This window comes from Thalassophryne amazonica, chromosome 10 (assembly GCF_902500255.1).
Source record: "Thalassophryne amazonica chromosome 10, fThaAma1.1, whole genome shotgun sequence".
Taxonomy (NCBI): domain Eukaryota; kingdom Metazoa; phylum Chordata; class Actinopteri; order Batrachoidiformes; family Batrachoididae; genus Thalassophryne; species Thalassophryne amazonica.
The window spans coordinates 6,625,911-6,637,763 of record NC_047112.1 but is presented as its reverse complement, the minus strand read 5'-3'; the positions used below and the strand labels follow the sequence as shown (position 1 = coordinate 6,637,763).

General features: G+C 42.7%; 1 protein-coding gene across 1 annotated transcript in view; it reads right to left on the bottom strand.

Annotated features, from left to right (window-relative positions):
• Positions 1 to 1,460: 1,460 nt before the first annotated feature.
• Positions 1,461 to 11,853, bottom strand: part of mylk4b (myosin light chain kinase family, member 4b) — a 44,317-nt gene continuing 33,924 nt past the window's right edge. The window contains exons 12-13 of the mRNA XM_034179364.1: positions 5,035 to 5,086; positions 1,461 to 1,631 (exon numbers count right to left, since the gene is read on the bottom strand). Of these exons, the coding sequence (XP_034035255.1) occupies positions 5,039 to 5,086 (48 nt within the window). The 3' untranslated portion in view covers positions 1,461 to 1,631; positions 5,035 to 5,038. The remainder of the gene's footprint in view (positions 1,632 to 5,034; positions 5,087 to 11,853) is intronic.

Here is an 11,853-nt window from a genome sequence, read left to right as displayed (position 1 = left end):
AGGGACGGATGGAGCGTGAGATCAACAGATGGATCAGTGCAGCGTCTGCAGTGATGCAGTCGCTGTATTGGACCGTCGTGGTAAAGAGAGAGCTGAGCAGGGGGGCAAAGCTCTCGATTTACCGATCGATCTACGTTCTGACCCTCACCTATGGTCATGAGATTTGGCTCATGACCGAAAGAATGAGATCGCGAGTACAAGCGGCCGAGATGTGTTTCCTTCACAGGGTGGCTGGGCGCTCCCTTAGAGATATGGTGAGGAGATCGGTCACTCAGGAGGAGCTCGGAGTCGAGCCGCTGCTCCTCCACGTCGAAAGGAGCCAGCTGAGGTGGCTCGGGCATCTTTTCCAGATGCCCCCTGGACGCCTCGCTGGAGAGGTGTTCCGGGCAAGTCCCATTGGGAGGAGGCCCTGGGGAAGACCCAGGACATGCTAGAGGGACTATGTCTCTCGGCTGGCTTGGGAACACCTTGGGGTTCCTTCGGAGGAGCTGGGGGAGGTGTGTGTGGATCAGGAGGTCTGGGCAGCTTTGCTTGAACTGCTGCTCCCCCGACCCGACTCCGGATAAAACGGAAGAAAATGGATGGATGGATGTTGTCGTAAAGTGCTTTATTAGTAACTGTCATAGAAATAAGCTCAGTGTGTGCATTTTAACGAGCAAACGTTTGTTAAAATGTTCCCGAAGATGCCCAAACACACCCATTGCTAATTAAATGATGACCTACAACCCCTTTTTGTACTGTGCCATATTTTAGATTGCAGTTAGAAGCACCCAAGTGAACTTGCACTACGTGCTTTAGATCATGCACTATAGGTTGTCAAGATAGGGCCCTTGTGTTTCCAATGCCACTGTGGTTGTTTTGCTTTTGCAGACATCCCCAGCCTGTGACACCAGCTTGTAACAATGGTGTCGCAGACCGAAAATTGGTCCGCCTTGTCTTCACTGCGCATGCGTCATTTGCGACCACAGCAGCTCGTCTGAGACTGAGTCTCTACACCAAAAGTGATCAAAGGGAGTAATGTGATTATTAGCCATCAGATGACAAAGTAAAACCTCTTAAATCATTCTAAAGTCAGTTTTAAGCAGAAATGAGGCGATAATCGGTGAGTCGCTACTGACGCTTTGCAATGACGGAGGTGCAGTGAAAACAGCATCAGCAGCTCATCTGGCCGTGGCGCTCCGATCGCTTCCTCCATCCTTTATTATGAAATAATGCTGAATTTATGTGGAAATGATTGTGGTGTGCTTTAGATATCTGTTTCTGCGATAGATGATGACTAGAGCGCAGTTTGAAGCAGAAACGAGTTGATAATCGGTGAACCGCAGCTGATGCACAGAAATGACACATGCACAGTGAAGGCAGGGGGGACCAATTTTTAAGGGGGAGCAGGGGCGTTCGGTCGGTGACACCGTTTTGTAGCACCAGCCTGTAGCAGGTTCAGTCTATTGTATTTTTTTTCCATGGGACAGTAACAGACAGTCTGATGCTATTCTGTTAGCGGTCACAGCTATGAGCTGAGGCTAACGTGCGAAGCAGAGAGTAGTTATCCAGCAGCCATTCGGGTGCAGCATCATTGGTCCAGTGTTGGGGATCGAGACCCGAGTTTGTCCAAAGGGACCCTGGCGGTGTTTCTGCAAGGAAAATAAAAACAAAGACTTGATAAATGAACCGGTAAGAACACACACCATAGAGCGGGTGATGCTAGCTGGGTTTCCATTACAGAGGTGTGCTAACGTTTAGTGATACATACAGAATGTCGATAATAAAGCAGTTGTGAAATGACAGTGTGTCCACGGAGTGGTGGAATCCCACTGCTGAGTTTTGTCCTCTCCCTATCACAGTCATTCTAATGAAGATTTCGTGAGAACTGTAAATCCAAAAGTCATGGTGGTGGATCAGTAAGTCCCGCTAAATATTATACCATTTTGTTTGTTTTTTGTTTATCCAAATATTGCCATGATGTCAACATTTAAGAAGCTTTCTGTCTCTTACTTCGTCCAAATGTATCATGTTGTGTATTTTACAATGTCATGTGACCCTTTCTGTACATCATGTGACCTGTAATAGCGGGAAAGTGTTTCTATTGTCGTTTTTATCAAATGGTACAGAAAAAGTACCTCACATGAGCATAAAAACCTCTTTTTTTGTGATATTGATGAACGTCTGTGCATTTCCACACAGGGTTTCCTTTAAATCTCCATTTTCAACTGCATTTTTCTCCATTTGAAAAAAAAAAAGAACTTACTGAGTTTTGCATCTGAACTCTTCATATGTTTCTATTAAATGCATTTTCAATTCAAACTGCACAATTTTGAGGGTAATGTAAACCCACCTACCGATTTCTTTAACAAAAAGAGATTACTTCAGTTCATCTGAGTGTAAACCAACAAATCATCAGCAGAATCTTTCAGATCCTCTGTGTTCAGTTGTACTTATGGTTAATCAGATGATCAAACAACTAGTAATTTATTTGGGCTTCTCCTGTTTACTTGGGGTCACCACAGTATGTCCTTCCTGGCGCATCTCCAGATGTCCATGTAGAATGGACATCTGGCCTTCAATGAGGACCTTCTGTTTTCAAATCAAGCACACTAACCTCTTCCACCACCATGATCCCTAGACTGCTAGCATAAAAGGGACTCAGACCCAGGACTATGTACTGAAAGCCCACCTCTTATCCACTGAGGTACCTAGTCTGGAATGATCTAATACTACGGAACTAAATTTTGGTGAAAAGTACTGATTATGAAACAGATTCCATAAATTGTGGAGCAGATCATGAGCTGAGTCAGGATGTTTTAAAAGAAGTGTAAGGTCACGTATGTTCTGCCAGGGAGACTCAGATTTCAAAGCTTTCATTCCTATTCACCTCATCAATAACAGCTGTAATCTTTAAGAGGAAACAGCTGATCCCCTGTCAGTCATCAACTCACAACCAATAGGAAAGGTTCAACTCTGTGCTGCTTGCAGTCACTAACCTGGACTCTACCTCCTCCACCCCACCGCCATCAGTCGGTCCCTGTCTGATATCCAGGAGTACGCTCCACACCTGCCTTCCTCTGGCACCAGAATCCAAGATCTACGTACCCATACACTCTTTCATGATACAGATGTTTGTAACATTCTGTACATTATCACAAGGGATTAAAATTTTTAAATTACGAGGTGTATTAGATAAGAAATCGACACTTTTATTTTTTTTTAACTATATGGATTTGAATGACGTGCGATTACACCAATCATGCTTGAACCCTCGTGCACATGCGTGAGTTTTTTTCAAGCGTGTCGGTGAAGTCATTTCCCTGTGGGCAGGCCTTGAGTGAGATGTGGTCCAGCCCTCTCGGCTGAATTCCTTTGTTTCACACGCTGCTCGAGACGGCGCGCGTTGCTTTATCAAAATTTTTTCTGGACCTGTGAGGAATATCTGAGTGGACACTATTCGAGAAATTTAGCTGGTTTCGGTGAAACGTTTAATGGCTGATGAGAGATTATGGGTGTTTCTGTCGCTGTAAGGACTTCCCACGGAGCGGGACGTCGCGCAGCGCTTCCAGGAGCCGTCGTCGGCCTGTTTCAACCTGAAAACATCCTAATTTAAGGCTTAATTCACCCAGGACGTTGTGAGAGAACAGAGAAGATTCAGAAGAGGCCGGCATGAGGACTTTATGCGGACATTCCACTGTTTAAGGACATTTTGTAATGAAAGACGTGCGCGCAAATTCGCCGAGTCGTTTCTGTGACGACTTGGCGAATCTGTGTGCGCCGCGACAGGGAAAACACCTCCGTGTTGAAAACCATTTGTAAAATTCAGGTGGCTTTTGATGGCTTTCAACAAGTGAGTAACTGAGAAATTGTTTAACAGCTTGGGCATGTTCCTACTTTCCCGTTAAGGTTTCCAACGGAGGTGTTTTTCCTGTCGCGACCCCCCGCGGTCGGGTCCAGCCCGACATGCGACTCTGCCCGCACGTTCTTTCATTACAAAATGTCCGTTAACAATGGAATGTCCGAATAAACTCCTCATGCCGACTTCTTCTGAAAGTTCTCTGTTCTCTGACGACTTCCTGGGTCAACAGAGCCTGAAATGTGGAAGTTTTCAACTTGAAACGGCGAGACGCTGCCGCCTCAAAAGTGACACTACCAGACCAAAATCTCTCATCAGCCGTTAAAGTTTTACCGAAAACCAGCTGAATTTATCGAATGGTGTCCACTCAGTTGTGCCTTACAGTTTTTGAAAAAAGTTTTATCAAACAAAGCAGCAGTCTCTGAGCTATTCTTAAACAATGAAAAAAACGACGAGAGGGTGGGCCACTCCTCACTCAAAGACTGCCCACAGGCAAATGACGTAACCGACAGGCGTGAAAAAACTCTTGCATGCCCACGAGGGTTCAAGCATGTCTGATGTAATCACACGTGATTCAAATCCATATGGTTTTTGAAAAAAATAATAAGGTTGGATACTTTTCTAACAGACCTCGTATTCTTGTCTCCTGAGTATTTATGGTAGAACACTGTAAGTGGAAACTAAACAGCTTGCAGCAATGAACAGAATTTTATTTATTTATTTATTTTGGAATCCTGTGTTGTGTCAGGATGAGGTACTGTGGTATTTTGAGGGGATCTGGACAAGTGGGTGGAGCAAGGACATTCTGAAGAATTTTTTTCTAAATATTTTAAAGGTGGTGATTTGGACTATAGGTTTGATAACTGTAATGGGTTTTTTCTGCAGGACTCACATTCATTCCAATAACTTATACTTCACATCTTCCAACAATTAGCATAACATGTAAAAAAAAATGTAGATTCCCAGTCCCTTGCGTACCAAAATGGCGGCCTCCATGGTGTGTGTGTGTGTGTGAACACATTGATTTATTGTTGCAGGTAATTAATTAATTATACACAAATAAACAGATGGTTATGAATGCTATATTTTATTAATGCTAATAAACACTGAAATCCTACACACTGTAGCTTTAAGGTGCATCATCATTTTGGCACACATTTCTCTTCATCGTCTGTCTCAGACAATGTCGACCTTACCTGTTTAAGTCTCTGGAGGAGGAGGGCCGTGTGAGGAGTGGCACTTGTTTTTCTGCATCAGAAGAGAATTAATTAGGACAACGAAACTTATACTGGTCATACCGGTGTGTGTGTGTGTTTAAAGACTTAGTAACCTGTTTAATAATTGAGCAATAGATGAACACTGTGTTCATCTATTGCTCAATTTTTACACACACACACACACACACACACACACACACACACACACACACACACACACACACACACACACACACACACACACACACACACACACACACACACACACACACACACACACACACACACACCATGTTGCAGAATCTTGCTTTAAAGCTGAAGCCATTTGGTTTTATATTATCTGTTATAATCCAGCCACGTCAAGTTCTGTTCTAGTTTAGTCTCTGCCAAGCCTCCTGTATCTTGCCTTTGTCTGTGTTTTTTGCCATTCTTGTCCATGTTTTTGTTTCAGCCAGTTATCCTGCTTCTCCGTGCCTGAACGCAGCCTTTTTTTTAACTCTGTTTTTGCCACCTCCTATGTACCTGTGTGCCCGTGATGGAACTCTGCTTGTTTACTGACCACACCTCCACCTTAAGACTGTCTGTACCGCCACCTGTATTTGTTTAAACCTTTTAATTATCCTCCATCTGAGTCATGAGTCTGCACTGGTGTCTACCTGCCTGCCGCGCCACATCACCACAGTTCCTGACAAGTTAGTGATCACATCAAAATCCAAAGTGGATTCCATTAAATCTTCAAGCAGTTTTCATTGATTATCATTTCCATATTATTTCCCCTTTAGATTTTTCAAATTTTTGACAGACAATTTTATTTATTTTTTTGTTTTTTACCATGGGACTTTTGCTTTTCAATCTAGAAGCAAATGCTTTGGCCTGTGACGGTGATTATACATAAGGCGTCATAAGTACAAGAATTCACAGCACTGTCCATGACATGGAGATCTACAATGTTAAAATCTGAATATTATCTAAAGGGTTCACCCAAAATCCTCATGCTAATGGTGTCTCCTGCTCTAAAACCTATATTCAGACACTTAAAATCTGATTCCTTACCTTTCCAGAAGCAAAGATCTGTTTATTATTATTATTAAATGGTGGCCATTTTGGACGCCATCTTGGATTTTGAAGAAACCACCAGGCAGATTTGCGGGGAGTTTTAGTCTGTAAATCTAGTCATTTTTGTGGACCCATCCTGAAAATTTTAGCTTGTTTCCATTATTTAACCATTTTTTTGAGCTAATGCTCTTTTGGAGCCATCCTCAAGTGGTCATACAAGGAACTGCAAGCCACATGTGCCTCATTTAAGAGGACGGAAGGTTGGAGCTTGACCGGACCCTGCTGACACATCATCATCCTCATCACTCCAGTTTGGATTGGGGTGAGATCGTCGTCTTCCTGTTCCGGAGCACAGCGGTGTTCTGCTGTATCTGTTAGCTGTTTGAACTGAGCTGTTTGAGTTCTTTGAATTAACAGTCTTTTTCAAGACTTTTTTACTTTTTTTTACTTTTTTTTTTTTTACTTTTTCACCGTGCTCCAACGCCTAAAGAAGACCTCTAACGGTCGAAACATTGCGACGGAGCACTTTTATCAGCTAACTTTCATCAGCGTTGGCAAGCTAACTAGCTTGCTAACGCTTTCGTTTTTATTTTTATTTTATTTTTTAGCACTGTTGTCGTGCTGCTCCACAGCCTGCCTAGTGGATTTTTATTTTATTTTAGCACTGTTGTCGTGTGTTACCTGTGCTGCTCCACAGCCTGTCCAGTGGATTTTTATTTTATTTTAGCACTGTTGTCGTGCGTTACCTGTGCTGCTCCACAGCCTGTCTAGTGGATTTTTATTTTATTTTAGCACTGTTGTCGTGCGTTACCTGTGCTGCTCCACAGCCTGTCTAGTGGATTTTTATTTTATTTTAGCACTGTTGTCGTGCGTTACCTGTGCTGCTCCACAGCCTGTCTAGTGGATTTTTATTTTATTTTAGCACTGTTGTCGTGCGTTACCTGTGCTGCTCCACAGCCTGTCTAGTGGATTTTTATTTTATTTTAGCACTGTTGTCGTGCGTTACCTGTGCTGCTCCACAGCCTGTCTAGTGGATTTTTATTTTATTTTAGCACTGTTGTCGTGCGTTACCTGTGCTGCTCCACAGCCTGTCTAGTGGATTTTTATTTTATTTTAGCACTGTTGTCGTGCGTTACCTGTGCTGCTCCACAGCCTGTCTAGTGGATTTTTATTTTATTTTAGCACTGTTGTCGTGTGTTACCTGTGCTGCTCCACAGCCTGCCCAGTGGATTTTTATTTTATTTTAGCACTGTTGTCGTGCGTTACCTGTGCTGCTCCACAGCCTGCCCAGTGGATTTTTATTTTATTTTAGCACTGTTGTCGTGTGTTACCTGTGCTGCTCCACAGCCTGCCCAGTGGATTTTTATTTTATTTTAGCACTGTTGTCGTGTGTTACCTGTGCTGCTCCACAGCCTGTCTAGTGGATTTTTATTTTATTTTTTACCACCGTTGTCGTGCGTTACCTGTGCTGCTCCACAGCCTGTCTAGTGGATTTTTATTGTTTTTTGCCACCGTTGTCGTGCGTTGCCTGTGCTGCTCCGCAGCCTGTCTAGTGGATTTTTATTTTATTTTTTGCCGCCGTTGTCGTGCGTTACCTGTGCTGCGCCACAGCCTGTCTAGTGGATTTTTATTTTATTTTTGCCGCCGTTGTCGTGCGTTACCTGTGCTGCTCCACAGCCTGTCTAGTGGATTTTTATTTTATTTTTTACCACCGTTGTCGTGCGTTACCTGTGCTGTTCCACGGCCTGTCTAGTGGATTTTTATTTTATTTTTATTTTTTTTTACCACCGTTGTCGTGCGTTACCTGTGCTGCTCCGCAGCCTGTCTAGTGGATTTTTATTTTATTTTTTGCCGCCGTTGTCGTGCGTTACCTGTGCTGCTCCACAGCCTGTCTAGTGGATTTTTATTTTATTTTTTACCACCGTTGTCGTGCGTTACCTGTGCTGTTCCACGGCCTGTCTAGTGGATTTTTATTTTATTATTTTTTTTTTTTACCACCGTTGTCGTGTGTTACCTGTGCTGCTCCGCAGCCTGTCTAGTGGATTTTTATTTTATTTTCTACCACTGTTGTCGTGTGTTACCTGTGCTGCTCCACAGCCTGTCTAGTGGATTTTTATTTTATTTTTGCACCGTTGTCGTGCGTTCGCTGTTGCCGTGCGTTACTTGTGCTGCTTCATGGCCTGTCTGGTGCCTTAACTAAAGCACTCCTTCTGCTGAATCACCTCTAAATTATTTACACATTATTCACTTTGCGTGTTTTTAGGAATCCACTAGGTTGCGTAGCTACTAGCTTTTAGCCGATTTAGCATGGCGGCTTCTCCTGTCTCTCCCGCACTTTTCTGCTCTGGTTGTGAAATGTTTAGCTGTTCCTCGGCCTCCTTTAGCAGTAACGGTACTTGTAATAAGTGCAGCTTATTCGTAGCTTTGGAGGCCAGGCTGGGCGAATTGGAGACTCGGCTCCGCACCGTGGAAAATTCTACAGCTAACCAGGCCCCTGTAGTCGGTGCGGACCAAGGTGGCTTAGCCACCGTTAGTTCCCCCCTGGCGGATCCCGGGCAGTCGGGAAAGCAGGCCGACTGGGTGACTGTGAGGAGGAAGCGTAGCCCTAAACAGAAGCCCCGTGTACACCGTCAACCCGTGCACATCTCTAACCGTTTTTCCCCACTCGACGATACACTCGCCGAGGATCAAACTCTGGTTATTGGCGACTCTGTTTTGAGAAATGTGAAGTTAGCGACACCAGCAACCATTGTCAATTGTCTTCCGGGGGCCAGAGCAGGCGACATTGAAGGAAATTTGAAATTGCTGGCTAAGGCTAAGCGTAAATTTGGTAAGATTGTAATTCACGTCGGCAGTAATGACACTCGGTTACGCCAATCGGAGGTCACTAAATTAACATTAAATCGGTGTGTAACTTTGCAAAAACAATGTCGGACTCTGTTGTTTTCTCTGGGCCCCTCCCCAATCAGACCGGGAGTGACATGTTTAGCCGCATGTTCTCCTTGAATTGCTGGCTGTCTGAGTGGTGTCCAAAAAATGAGGTGGGCTTCATTGATAATTGGCAAAGCTTCTGGGGAAAACCTGGTCTTGTTAGGAGAGACGGCATCCATCCCACTTTAGATGGAGCAGCTCTCATTTCTAGAAATCTGGCCAATTTTCTTGGATCCTCCAAACTGTGACTGTCTAGCGTTGGGACCAGGAGGCAGAGCTGTGGTCTTATACACCTCTCTGCAGCTTCTCTCCCCCTGCCATCCCCTCATTACCCCATCCCCGTAGAGACGGTGCCTGCTTCCAGACCACCAATAACCAGCAAAAATCTATTTAAGCAAAAAAAATTCAAAAAGAAAAAATAATATAGCACCTTCAACTGCACCACAGACTAAAACAGTTAAATGTGGTCTATTAAACATTAGGTCTCTCTCTTCTAAGTCCCTGTTGGTAAATGATATAATAATTGATCAACGTATTGATTTATTCTGCCTAACAGAAACCTGGTTACAGCAGGATGAATATGTTAGTTTAAATGAGTCAACACCCCTGAGTCACACTAACTGTCAGAATGCTCGTAGTACGGGCCGGGGCGGAGGATTAGCAGCAATCTTCCATTCCAGCTTATTAATTAATCAAAAACCTAGACAGAGCTTTAATTCATTTGAAAGCTTGTCTCTTAGTCTTTTCCATCCAAATTGGAAGTCCCAAAAACCAGTTTTATTTGTTATTATCTATCGTCCACCTGGTCGTTACTGTGAGTTTCTCTGTGAATTTTCAGACCTTCTGTCTGACTTAGTGCTTAGCTCAGATAAGATACTTATAGTGGGCGATTTTAACATCCACACAGATGCTGAGAATGACAGCCTCAACACTGCATTTAATCTATTATTAGACTCTATTGGCTTTGCTCAAAAAGTAAATGAGTCCACCCACCACTTTAATCATATCTTAGATCTTGTTTTGACTTATGGTATGGAAATAGAAGACTTAACAGTATTCCCTGAAAACTCCCTTCTGTCTGATCATTTTTAATAACATTTACATTTACCCTGATGGACTACCCTGCAGTGGGGAATAAGTTTCATTACACTAGAAGTCTTTCAGAAAGCGCTGTAACTAGGTTTAAGGATATGATTCCTTCTTTATGTTCTCTATTGTCATATACCAACACAGAGCAGAGTAGCTACCTAAACTCTGTAAGGGAGTTAGAGTATCTCGTCAATAGTTTTACATCCTCATTGAAGACAACTTTGGATGCTGTAGCTCCTCTGAAAAAGAGAGCTTTAAATCAGAAGTGTCTGACTCCGTGGTATAACTCACAAACTCGTAGCTTAAAGCAGATAACCCGTAAGTTGGAGAGGAAATGGCGTCTCACTAATTTAGAAGATCTTCACTTAGCCTGGAAAAAGAGTTTGTTGCTCTATAAAAAAGCCCTCCGTAAAGCTAGGACATCTTTCTACTCATCACTAATTGAAGAAAATAAGAACAACCCCAGGTTTCTTTTCAGCACTGTAGCCAGGCTGACAAAGAGTCAGAGCTCTATTGAGCTGAGTATTCCATTAACTTTAACTAGTAATGACTTCATGACTTTCTTTGCTAACAAAATTTTGACTATTAGAGAAAAAATTACTCATAACCATCCCAAAGATGTATCGTTATCTTTGGCTGCTTTCAGTGATGCCGGTATTTGGTTAGACTGTTTCTCTCCGATTGTTCTGTCTGAGTTATTTTCATTAGTTACTTCATCCAAACCATCAACATGTTTATTAGACCCCATTCCTGCCAGGCTGCTCAAGGAAGTCCTACCATTATTTAATGCTTCAATCTTAAATATGATCAACTTATCTTTGTTAGTTGGCTATGTACCACAGGCTTTTAAGGTGGCAGTAATTAAACCATTACTTAAAAAGCCATCTCTTGACCCAGCTATTTTAGCTAATTATAGGCCAATCTCCAACCTTCCTTTTCTCTCAAAGATTCTTGAGAGGGTAGTTGTAAAACAGCTAACTGATCACCTGCAGAGGAATGGTCTATTTGAAGAGGTTCAGTCAGGTTTTAGAATTCATCATAGTACAGAAACAGCATTAGTGAAGGTTACAAATGATCTTCTTATGGCTTCGGACAGTGGACTTATCTCTGTGCTTGTTCTGTTGGACCTCAGTGCTGCTTTTGATACTGTTGACCATAAAATTTTATTACAGAGATTAGAGCATGTCATAGGTATTAAAGGCACTGCGCTGCGGTGGTTTGAATCATATTTGTCTAATAGATTACAGTTTGTTCATGTAAATGGGGAATCTTCTTCACAGACTAAAGTTAATTATGGAGTTCCACAAGGTTCTGTGCTAGGACCAATTTTATTCACTTTATACATGCTTCCCTTAGGCAGTATTATTAGACGGTATTGCTTAAATTTTCATTGTTACGCAGATGATACCCAGCTTTATCTATCCATGAAGCCAGAGGACACACACCAATTAGCTAAACTGCAGGATTGTCTTACAGACATAAAGACATGGATGACCTCTAATTTCCTGCTTTTAAACTCAGATAAAACTGAAGTTATTGTACTTGGCCCCACAAATCTTAGAAGCATGGTGTCTAACCAGATCTTTACTCTGGATGGCATTTCCCTGACCTCTAGTAATACTGTGAGAAATCTTGGAGTCATTTTTGATCAGGATATGTCATTCAAAGCGCATATTAAACAAATATGTAGGACTGCCTTTTTGCATTTACACAATATCTCTA